The sequence below is a fragment of the Carassius auratus genome, chromosome 22, assembly GCF_003368295.1.
Source record: "Carassius auratus strain Wakin chromosome 22, ASM336829v1, whole genome shotgun sequence".
Classification (NCBI taxonomy): domain Eukaryota; kingdom Metazoa; phylum Chordata; class Actinopteri; order Cypriniformes; family Cyprinidae; genus Carassius; species Carassius auratus.
Genome location: NC_039264.1, coordinates 32,597,666 through 32,609,829, shown reverse-complemented (window position 1 = coordinate 32,609,829; position 12,164 = coordinate 32,597,666). Strand labels below are relative to the sequence as shown.

The following is a 12,164-nucleotide window of genomic DNA, read 5'->3' as shown; positions in this document are numbered from 1 at the left end:
TCTGCTAAGAACAAACCAAGTTGAAAACATTTAAGAATGTAAATCTGTGTGTATGTTGCACAGCGCTGAACCATTATAAAACACATAGAGTTGGAATTCCTCAAGAGAGTGTTCAACATAATAAATGTCATAAAAAAACATAGAGAGTCCCTCGAAGCTCAGAGTGAGAAAACTTTATTGATAAAGGTAAGCGAATACAGATGACAAATGGACAGCAGAAAAGTGATATATATATATATATATATATATATATATATATACAATAAAGCATTTAAACTAGATTTTACGGAAATTATAATAATGCGATAGCACTTCTGTTTTCTTGTTTTCATGTTCTGCCAGTTGAAGAGCTTCAGTATTAAAGCCGTCTGATCCGTATAAAATAAAACTACAAGGTACACCCAGAAAATATGAAAGCTAATGTTGTAATAGAATTAAGATTGTATAAAAAGGCATTGTAATATTGATGAATCATGGTATTTGATCATATATGCAACTGTTACTATTACTATTATACGCGAATGTTACTATTAATAATATTTTAGCCTGAAAATGATTTGCTAATAATTAAACAGGAAAAGCATAATACAAAAGCATTTGTATTAAAATAATTTAAAATGATACACACAATTGTTATAGAATTAATGACATGCGAATTTAGGTTTGTGACGCTGGAAAACATGCATGATCTTGTTCAGTTCTTCTGGATCTGATGTCATAAACCAGAAAAATTACAGTAGCCACGCCCACCAAAGCAGAGAGGACCAATCTGATCACAGCTTCAGTAGAACCACAACAGTGTTCAGAGTCTGAGGAATAAAATCATGAAACTGAGATCAGCTCAGTCAGTAGACGTTAATATCAGCACCAACATCAACTAATATCAGCTCTGCTGTACCTGAACATGGTTGACAGAGTTGACTGATGTCCAGATGTGTGGTCTGGTTTCTGATGGGATTTTTGATCACACAGCTGTAGCTGTTTTTATCCTGATATTTCACCTCCAGAGGTAGAGAGAGACTGATGCTGAAATCAGACACACTGATACTGGACAATAAACTGTTTCCTTTGTACCAGGAGAGAGTCACATGACTCACATTCACCACTGAACACACCAGTGAACAGTTGGAAGATGATGATGATGATGATGATGATGAAGAACATTGTGAAGAGTTTCTGCTGATGATAGGAATAGGCAGACGAACTGAAAACATGAGAGAATAGATATAAATGAGGATTAAAGATGATACTGAAGAATACAAAGAATAAACCCTGAAAGAACCAAGACTGATTTAAAGTAGAAAGTTTAAAACAATCTGATGCTCACTGCTAAAAAAAACTAAGTGAACACTTAAATCACATACTGAATCTCAATGAATATATTCAAATTGATGGTGAATGTCCGTGCTGATTTGCTGTCAGCTATGCATTAAAACATTTTAATGCATTGGTAGTTCCAGGTCAGTTTAATTACCTTACTAGTTTAATTTGCTGCTTTCAATGACACAGTGCGAGAGAGAGAGAAAGAGAGAGAGATAGAAGATCATGCAGTGCAAATACAGAAACATTCAGGGGCAAAAAAACATGTCAGTGCTGCCCTGTGAGTTTAATAAAATAGCTTCAACACTGAATTGCTAAATTGTGTTCCCTTTCAGTCAGTCACGTTCGACGTTACGAATGGGATCTCGCCCGAGAGCCCAATCACCTTCGAGTGGTACAAAACGAGCCAAGTACCTTGGTCTGCGGAATTTGCATCGCGAGCTCCGCCCCGCAGAGCGGGTATATAAGGAGCAACGCGAGCAACTCGCATTCAAGCTTTCGCTTCGGAGCCGAGCACATCACTTGCTGCAATCACAGGAGTGTTTACAAGCAAGAGCTGGTGTTGGTGTGACGGCGACAGCTCCCGCGTTCCCCTGAGCGCTTTAACACCTCTAAAAGAGACAATTTCTCTCACAAAAGAGATACGGGCCGATTTGCGTCTTTTTAAAGATGTCATTTCGCCCGTGTTTTTCTGGGTGCGGTCGATATATCGCTCCTTGTGACGGTCACGATCATTGTGTCAAGTGTCTGGGCTTCCAGCACGCTGAGACTGCATTCATGGATGGCTCATGTTCTCATTGCGGGGACATGACCATCTCGGCGTTGAGATCGAGACTCGATTACCTTAAAAGGTATAGAGTCCCCTCTGGCACACCCCGTTCTAGCTCTTCTTCTTGTAAGAGGGCTACTTCGGCTGGTGGCCAGGGTGATCTGAGGGTTACCGTGTGGGCTTCCTCGACGAGCGAACCTCCTCGGGCAACACACCTCTCACGTACGCCGCAGCCGGTGGAGTTCCCGGATGAGTTTGCTGGACCCTCTCAGGCTCCTGACATCTCATTCGGGGCTCGCGAAGAGGACCGTATGTCGATAGCCGCATCACAAGGCGGGCTTGAGTCCTCGGGAGATGAGGGTTCGGCTGCGTTGCCTTCCTCGGGAGTGCCAGCGTTGTCCGAGTCTGATCCTGAGCTGACGGCTGTGCTTTCCCAGGCAGCGGAGTGCATCGGGCTTGAGTGGAATCCTCCACCCTGTCCTGAGCATTCGAGGCTGGATGATTGGTTCCTGAAGGCTGCTCATGCAGGTCGCCAGCACCCCCCTCTAGGTTCCTTTATTCCCGGAAGTGCACCAGGAAGTAACTAGTTCATGAAAGGCACCTTTAACTGCCCGAAACCGTTCTGGTTCTTCCTCCGCCTTCACTGCCCTCGATGGCGGGGCAGCCAAGGGGTATGCTGGGATTCCCCGGTGGAGCGTTCTGTTGCGATGCAACTGTGTCCACAGAGCGCCTCCGCTTGGCGGGGTGGTCCCAAGCTGCCCTCCAAGGCCTGTAAGTTCTCATCCACGCTTGTGGCCAAGGTTTACAGAGCTGCGGGCCAGGCCGCTTCTGCCCTGCATGCCATGGCCTCACTTCAGGTCTATCAGGCCAAGCTGCTCCCGAAGCTGCACGAGGGCGGTGCTGACCCAGGGGTTTTGCAAGAGGCGCGCACTGCTACCGACTTCGCTCTCCAGGCGACGAAGGTCACTGCGCGCTCCTTGGGTCAGGTGATGACCACTTGGGTGGTCCAGGAGCGCCACCTATGGCTGAACCTGGCAGATATGAGGGAGTCTGATCGGGCTCAGCTCCTCAACTCCCCGGTCTCCCAGGATGGCCTCTTTGGCGACGCGGTAGAGAGCTTTGCCCAGCAGTTCTCTGCCGCCCAGAAGCAGTCTGAGGCTATCAGACACATCCTGCCCCGGCGGCCCACTGCTGCTTCCACCCCGTCGCCGGCGCAACCTCAGCCTGCTCGTCACCCCCCTGCGGCCACCTCCACTCCCACTCGGCCATAGCAGGTACACAGCAGGTTGAGGTACCTTGCCACCACAGGGGGTAGCTACCATCAATTCAGCTAGAGCCATGTCCATCAGACATGCCTATGCTTTGAAGTGGAACCTCTTCATAACTTGGTGTTCTTCTCGGCATGAGGACCCCTGGAAATGCCCGATTGGGTCGGTGCTTTCCTTTCTTCAGGAGGGGTTGGAACAAAGGCTGTCTTCTTCCACCCTCAAGGTCTATGTGGCTGCCATTTCGGCTCACCATGACCCTGTTGAAGGTAAGTCTCTTGGGAGGCACGATCTGATCATCAGGTTCCTGAGAGGAGCAAGGAGGCTCAATCCGCCTCGCCCTCAGCAAGTCCCCTCTTGGGACCTCGCAGTGGTTCTATCAGCACTGCAGAGAGCTCCCTTCGAACCCTTGCTCTCAGTAGAGCTAAAGTTTTTATCTTTGAAAACTGCACTCCTGACGGCTTTGGCTTATGTATGTTTGTTCTTATGTATCATACCTGCCTTCTGTAAGTCCTCCCACGGGCAGGCAGCCTGCTAGCATATGTCCAGCTGGAATATGCTACCCAGTGTATTCTGTGTGAGCTATAGGCCCTCACTCGTGCTGGCCTCACGACAGGGTGCTATCACTCACACGGGTCGCTGGAAGACAGCCATGTAGTGTTTTGAAAGGGACCCCATTCGTAACGTTGAACGTGAGTGACTGAAAGGGAACGTCTTGGTTACGTATGTAACCCTCGTTCCCTGAAGGAGGGAACAGAGACGTTATGTCCCCTTGCCACATCTCTGTTCCGCTGAACGGCCGGGTCACTGGCTCGGCTCCTCAGCGAAGACTTGAATGCGAGTTGCTCGCGTTGCACCTTATATACCCGCTCTGCGGGGTGGAGCTCACGAAGCAAATTCCGCAGACCAAGGTACTTTGAGTACCATTGGCTCGTTTTGTACCACTCGAAGTTGATTGGGCTCTCGGGCGAGATCGTAGTTTGCCTGAGTGTGGTGGGTTACAAGTGAGTTTTTTTTTTTTTGTGTCAGTTATTATATATATATATATATATATATATATATATATATATATATATATATATATATATATATATATATATTCCAAATGCTGTGTTTGTGTGTACAAAAGAAAGCTTTCTGTTAAGCTAGAAGTTGTAAACCCTGCTTGGCTTTTTCAGTAAGTTTGCTGGTAAGAAAAAGATCGGCCAGCAAGGAATAATAATAATTCTTTACATTTATATAGCGCTTTTCTAGACACTCAAAGCGCTTACATAGTCAAGGGGTATCTCCTCATCCACCACCAGTGTGCAGCATCCACCTGGATGATGCGACGGCAGCCATAGTGCGCCAGAACGCCCACCACACACCAGCTTACTGGTGGAGAAGAGACAGAGTGATGAAGCCAATCAGCGGATATGGGGATTGTTAGGAGGCCATGATGGTCAGAGGCCAATGGGCGAATTTAGCCAGGATGCCGAGGTCACACCTCTACTCTTTACGAAAGACATCCTGGGATTTTTAATGACCACAGAGAGTCAGGACCTCGGTTTAACGTCTCATCCGAAGGACGGTGCTTGTTGACAGTATAGTGTCCCCATCACTACACTGGGGTGCTAGGACCCACACAGACCACAGGGTGAGCACCCCCTGCTGGCCTCACTAGCACCTCTTCCAGCAGCAACCTAGTTTTCTCAGGAGGTCTCCCATCCAGGTACTGAGCAGGCTCAGCCCTGCTTAGCTTAAGTGGGAAACCGGTCTTGGGCTCCAGGGTGATATGGCTGCCGGCCAAATCTCTTTATGAATGGGCCATTGGTTCACCAGAATAGTCAAAATCGATCAACACACAACAGTTCTGCTGTGGATTTAAAAGTTAATATTATCGTTGGTAAAAGTAAACTAAAACAGACACTATTGTGCTTAAAATAAAACACATTATAAATTTTGTATTTATGGAATATTGTACAAAATCACATATGCACTAGTGTGATATTGCTTATCATATGATATAAATAAATGTATAAATTCATTTCAATTCATTAAACATTGTAATTGCAAGACAGCCCTACTCTGAAAACACTCTGATATATATAGAGTTAAATATAAATGTATATTTAATCATTTTAAGAATGAAACCTTTAAATGAAATACTTCTTAATATTTACATAAAAGCTGCAATAAATAAAACAGATTGATATTCAAAATAAAACTCACCACTGACATTGACAATGATGTTTTTTCTCATACGGTTGCTCTGTACGCCATAAAGTCCAGCATGTTCAGTTCTGATGTTTGTGATGGTTAAACATCCAGTTCGAAGATCCACCTTCAGTCTCCGCCTGAATCTCCGGTCATAATTATCATTTACAGTGACACTGCTGGCTGTTACGTTCATTTCAGCTATTAATGTATTTTTATTTTCAAACCACCACTGAATCCGATCATTATCCATCCTTTCATGAAGAGTGTGTAGAGTGACTGAATCTCCCTCCATCACTGACTTCACCGCATCTGCATCACATTGCAATCAAACAGAAACAGGCTTCTCACAATCACAAAACAGTTTTCTAGTCCGCTTGCTAACGCGAAAAATTCCCAGACACAGAAAGAAATGTTGGCACACTCACCATTAAATCCATGCATAGTCAATCATGTATCTATTGTCATGTCTATTGCAATGCTCTCCAAAACTGAAATTTTCAGCAGGTGTCTGTGGAAGAGGGGGAGGAACGCAGGAGCGTCTCGCCGCAGCGCTCCTCCGAGAGAGTTGTTATTTCCAACATTGACCTTGGCCAAGGCCAGTGCTGGTAGAGGGAACCGAAAGAAGATAAAATTCCAATTGTTTGGTCTTGGGGCGATTAGCCACGTTCCAATTACATGGTCACTCTCTTTTTTCCATTCTGGTCACCTAATCCATCCATTTTCTCCAGTTTCCTTTCCAAAGCCGTGAGCTTATTTGTGGTATTATCCATATTGTGTTTAATAGTTTCAGTCTCAGTGCTGACCGCTCTGTCCACTGCTTCAATCATGACGGGCAGCCTTGTGAGGCTTTGAATTCTTCGATTACCCAGGGCAAAGACTAGTCCAATCAGCAGAAGACCTGTTATCGGGGTTCCGAATAGGTAGATATCTTCAATGTCCTCCATGGAAAGAGCCACCAGGCACACGACCTGCCATCTCTCCCACGTGTCCATCGTGTAGCCAGCTGCGAACATCCCGGCAGGGCAGTCAGGTGCCCCCGAACCCAAGTTTCTCATAGAGAAGATGGTGTTAATTGAGTTGAGAGAACAGTTGATCAAATCCATGATTTTCAGTTTTGGAGAGCATTGCAATAGACGAGACGAGAGAGCAAGCAGGGAAGGCAAGGGGAGGAGAGGAAGAGAAATGCGTCTGACTCTGTTGAGAGCCAAGAAGGAAAAAAAGAGTTGTTCTAAACCCGGTGCTGTTCTTCTCCTCAGGTGAACTACTTAATTCGCCATGTATTAAACATAAATCTGTATTTAATCATTTTAAAAATGAATCCTTTAAATCAGGTACTTCTTTAGATGTACATAAAAACTGCAATACATAAAAAAAGATTAATATTCAAAGTAAAACTCACCACTGACATTGACAATGATGGTTTTTCTCATACGGTTGCTCTGTACTCCATAAAGTCCAGCATGTTCAGTTCTGATGTTTGTGATGGTTAAACATCCAGTTTGAAGATCCATCTTCAGTCTGCCCCTGAATCTCCGGTCATAATTAGTATTTACAGTTACACCGTTGGCTGTTACCTTCATTTCAGCTATTAAAGAGTTTTCATTTTCAAACCACCACTGAATCCGATCGTTATTCATCCTTTCATCATGACGAGTGTGTAGAGTGACTGAATATCCCTCCATCAATGACTCCACTGCATCTGCATCACCTTGAAATCAAACAGAAACAGGCTTATCACAATTTTAAGTAACTTTATAATACTTTAACCCACTCCACACTGCATGAAAAGTCACGTTTTCGGACTATTCACGTTAGCGCACGAACCTTCTGTGTATCAGTTAAATCTTTGTAAATAGCCAGGGGTATCGGACTGGGGGTAAACCAGGGCCTCAAAGGAATAGAGGGCCCTTGAAAAGGCTGGAATATATTTAATTTTACCTGGATATTTTCATTTCCTACCTAAATTTCATAATCAATGTCAGATGAAATGTACATTTTGTGTATTGGCTGAATAACTTTGTTGATTGACTGACGGTCTCTTGATCCCACCCCCCTTGCTAATGCGCCAAATGGTTTAGTCCGTCTGCACGCAGTTTGTTTATGTAAGTTAAGCGTCTGTTGGAGCGCTGTAGAAATGTCTTTTTCAAATAAAGCCAAATCAGGCCAACCAAAAATGAAGTAAAGACAGGAGAAGGAAAAAAAACTAAATGAGGGGAAACAATTGGTTACTGTCTACTTTTCAAAGAAAGGTGAGCACAAACTAGAACATGAAATTTATAGTGCTAAACTGCTTGAATATCCCTGCGAATCTGTGATCGTTAGTGTTAAAAATGAACTGAGACAACCCATTGAAAGAGCAGAACATATACTTTCAGATGGCAAAATACATGTAATCTCAGATAAAGGCTACATCAATAAACTGTACACTAACAATGTTGTTTGCATACAACACACCATTATAATAGCATAATTTTGAAACATGTTTAATTGATTAGTTGGTTAAATTAATTAAATTTTACTGAGAACACTCCAATGTCATATAAGCTATCTGTTCCCTTCATATAAGCTATCTGTGCTGGTTGTCTTTATCATTATCATTATGTTCTCTGCTGTAGTAACAAACACAACTTTCATGCGCATCTGATTGAACAACACGGTCTTATTTCAGTGTTGCTTTTTATATTTTGTGGATATCTCAGCTAACATTTGAAGTTAAAATTTGTCTGCGGCAGCTCAGGATGCTGTTCCAAATCCTGCTGCACCACAGAGCGCCACTAACATACTTTTATTACCATAAATCACATTATATTTCTCCCAAATTAATGTTAATGTTAATAATGACTTTATCCTAGTCTGGAAGATTGTGTATTTTACCGCATAACCTTTTTTTTCTGTCCGTATGCTTTATATTGGGAGCTAATAATAGCCATGGATCGCGCTTTCTCTTTCCATTTGCTCTGTTTTGTCAAACACCTTGAAAACTTTTTTAATTCCTGAAGTTAACTTCTATATGAACTGTCCTTATATATATATATATATATATATATATATATATATATATATATATATATATATATATATATATATACTCTGTCTTTATCTGGATGACCCACAGCTATTTTTATGTTTCGTGACAGATGTTCATGAGTCCCTTGATTGTCCTGGGACAGCCCAGAGCAATTTAACCGCCTGCTGTGCCTCAGAAAAATCCTCCAAATACCGCAAATTCTTTGGTTTTCCAACATCTTCTGCATATGGCCCTCTCCAACAATGACTTATGATTTTGAGGAAAACCCTAAGGACCCTAAGGAAAACTGAAGAGTGAAAATATTATCAGAAGGTGTAAACTTTTGAACAGAATGATGAACTGAACTGCCTGCCCACCAGCAGCTACATAATATGTATATATATATATATATATATATATATATATATATATATATATATATATATATATATATATATATATATATATACATATATATATTAATACTTTTCAGACAAAATGAGTAGTTTACCCCGATTATCCAATTCAAAAAGCTTACATCCTGCGTCTCTTAATGCATTGTGTTGCTTTCTTGAGCATCGGTAAGTTTGTTTACTTTTATATGTGTCCCTCAATTTCCCTCAGAGTGAAAAGATGCATCTGAATTCATACAGTCACTGCGAGAAAGAGTTCAACTTCAAAAGATGCAGAATGTGCAGGACCTTGAGGAAGTTTCTGAAGTGCTCAGAACAAAAAAAGGACGCATGAAACTCTATCACAAAACAAACATGAAGCACTATCTTTTCAATCAGAGATAATTATGACTTGCAGACTAAACTTAAACATCTGTTTAATGAAATAGCTTCATCAGGCCAGTCCTAGATTGAAAAATACATAATAATAATAGTTATAAAAAAGTATTATTTTGTTAAATAAATTGTCACATATATAGGCTAATTTATCTATTTTTAATTATGTGAGATTTTTAAAATAAGCAGTAAATGTTAATAGTAACATAATTTTACCCAAATGAAATCATCCTTGTTCCAATGTTAGTCAAGCTAACCAATTATTGATTTTATGTTGAATACGTGTTGATTCTGGGACGTTATTACAACCAACTGAAAATCTACGTCGATTCCACATTAGGTAAGTGAACCAGTTGCCTTGATTTTCCATAATTTTTTGCCTGCTGTTGGATCAACATCATCCAACATCACTGACATTGGAGATCTACGTCGTTTCGACGCCACCAGAAACGTTGATTCTACGCTGATTCTATGTTACATTCTATGCTATGTTATGTTCATAGCTTAAAGGGTAAATGATATCTTTGGTAATGATTAAAATATAAAAAAGGTGAAATATGCATACAGTATACTCACTAATAAATACAGTGATTTTGAAATACTTTCTCACACTGTTGGTCTGTAATTCATAATGTCCAGAATGTTCAAGTCTGGTGTTTGTGATGGTCAGACATCCAGTCTGATGATCCAGCTTCAGTCTGTTTCTGAATCTCCCATCAAGAACATCATCATATACAGTCATAATGTTGGTCTGTTTATTGATTTTAGCTAGTAAAGTGTTTTCAGATCCAAACCTCCACTGAATCACATCATCATCCTTTTTTTCAGTAAGATTAGAGTGTAGAGTGACCTCATGTCCCTCTATCGCTGTTACTGACTCCACTTCATCACCAAACACACCTGAAGAACAGATTACAACAGAATAAGATTTAAATTCATTTGATAAAGCTTCACTAAAATACTATTAATAATTTAAATGAATGATATCTACACGGCACAAAGACAGAAGACAATAAATTAAAAGGAATTAAAGTTTCATGTGGAAAAATATATATATATATTTTAATACAACACTAAAGGTGTTGCTTGTGTAAGCTTCATTTTTTACTGAATCAGTCACTACTGAATAACATGAAAAACATGAATTCAAACTATCATGTTGCATTTCTTAATGAGAATAACAGTGAATGTTAATAATCTCTGACTAATGTAATAAATAGTTTATTACATGTTATCAGAAAAGAAACAACTAAAGGCATAGAAACACATTTCACATTTCAAACACATTTCAAACTCACCATCCAGATGCCAAAAACAGAACAAAACTAATTTGAGAAACATTTTCTTCATCGGTTCTCTGAAAAACCCACAATAGTGATGCTTAAAATGTCTGAAAACACTTACAACTGAACTGTGATATTTATCTGGATGAATCCTTCCTCAACCGCAGTTAGTTTCCGCTCACATGTCTATCTCCTTTATAATCACGAAAATCAGCGAGCTTTTGCTGATCTTACATTTTCAAATTAATTCTGGGCCAGCATTCAGTATCTAATGGTGTTTTATTTAGAGTTGTGAGCTGTCAATCATACATGACCTCTGACTATGAGTGTGCAATATATATATATATATATATATAACAAATGTGTGTGTATGTGTGTGTGTGTGTGTGTGCTCTTGTTTTTGTGACATATCAGGACACAACTCTGTATAATGACATGGGTATGACACAGGTATTACAAGGAGAGGGTGACTTATGAGGACATAACCCATGTCCCCATTTTTCAAAATGCTTATAAATCATACAGAATGAGTTTTTTGTTTTTGTTTTTTGAGAAAGTAAAAATGCACAGTTTCCTGTGAGGGTTGGTTTAGGGCCATAAAATATACAGTTTGTACAGTATAAAAACCATTACGCCTATGGGATGAACCCATTTTTCACAAAACAAATATGTTTGCGTGTGTGTGTGTGTGTGTGTGTGTGTTCCCGGTGGGCATGTTTTTGTGACATATCAGGACACAGCTTTGTATAATGACATGGGTATGACACAGGTATTACAAGGAGAGAGTGACTTATGAGGACATAACCCATGTCCCCATTTTTCAAAATGCTTATAAATCATACAGAATGAGTTTTTTGAGAAAGTAAAAATGCACAAAGTTTCCTGTGAGGGTTAGGGTTAGGGGTAGGGTTGGTGAAGGGCGATAGAATATACAGTTTCTACAGTATAAAAACCATTACGCCTATGGGATGTCCCCACTTTTCACAAAAACAAACGTGTGTGTGTGTGTGTGTTTCAATTTAAAGTTTGATTTAAGTTAAAACCAACAATATTATGTCTTAAATGTAACTCAATGTTAACTTCTTGCTTGTTGAATTGTTGCATAAAATCAATATCACATTTGCAATCATGCTGATGTTGAAGAAAAGAGCATGCATGCTCATATCTTGACATTTGTGGTCCTTTTAACTTGCATTGCATAAGCTACTTTACCCAGTAAAAGTGCACACAAGTTTAATATAGGAGAATTCAAAGCAACCACAAACATCCAGCAGAACCTGTTTATCCACTGACAGATCAAACCAGATTTCTGTACAGATTCTGTGCAAAACAAATGGGAAAATACTGCTCAGCATTTTTTATACTGCCTTTTTAGTGTAATCATAATGTTTGCATGTGCAATGTTAACTCTGCAGGAGTTACACTCACGGGACACTGCACTTATTCCAAACACATATGTATATTTACATGTGCTTTAATGTGTTGCTGGTTAAAAATTTAATTAATGTGCTGATATGCACATTTTCTAAGCAC

The 12,164-nt window shown here is 40.6% G+C and overlaps 1 protein-coding gene across 2 annotated transcripts; it reads right to left on the bottom strand.

The window, feature by feature from the left end:
- Window positions 1-275: 275 nt before the first annotated feature.
- On the bottom strand, window positions 276-10,720 carry LOC113040422 (SLAM family member 5-like). Of its 2 annotated transcripts, XM_026198776.1 has the most exons (4): window positions 10,647-10,720; window positions 9,925-10,248; window positions 899-1,204; window positions 276-809 (listed from the first exon to the last, which is right to left on the bottom strand). In XM_026198776.1, exons 1-4 carry the CDS (start codon window positions 10,696-10,698, stop codon window positions 658-660), a joined length of 834 nt encoding a protein of 277 aa, XP_026054561.1. In that variant the 5' UTR covers window positions 10,699-10,720; the 3' UTR covers window positions 276-657. The 2 variants fall into 2 exon arrangements, 1 of the variants encoding a protein (XP_026054561.1); XR_003275222.1 differs by lacking the exons at window positions 276-809; window positions 9,925-10,248; window positions 10,647-10,720 and adding an exon at window positions 5,566-6,223 and having other exon boundaries at window positions 1,085-1,204.
- Window positions 10,721-12,164: the final 1,444 nt, after the last annotated feature.

Coding starts and splice junctions, on each gene's coding strand:
- LOC113040422 (XM_026198776.1), bottom strand. CDS start 10,698: ATGAAGAAAATGTTTCTCAAATTAGTTTTGTTCTGTTTTTGGCATCTG. Junction 10,249..10,646: donor CTGTTTTTGGCATCTGGATG/GTGAGTTTGAAA, acceptor TCTGTTCTTCAG/GTGTGTTTGGTGATGAAGTG. Junction 810..898: donor ACTCTGTCAACCATGTTCAG/GTACAGCAGAGC, acceptor TTTATTCCTCAG/ACTCTGAACACTGTTGTGGT.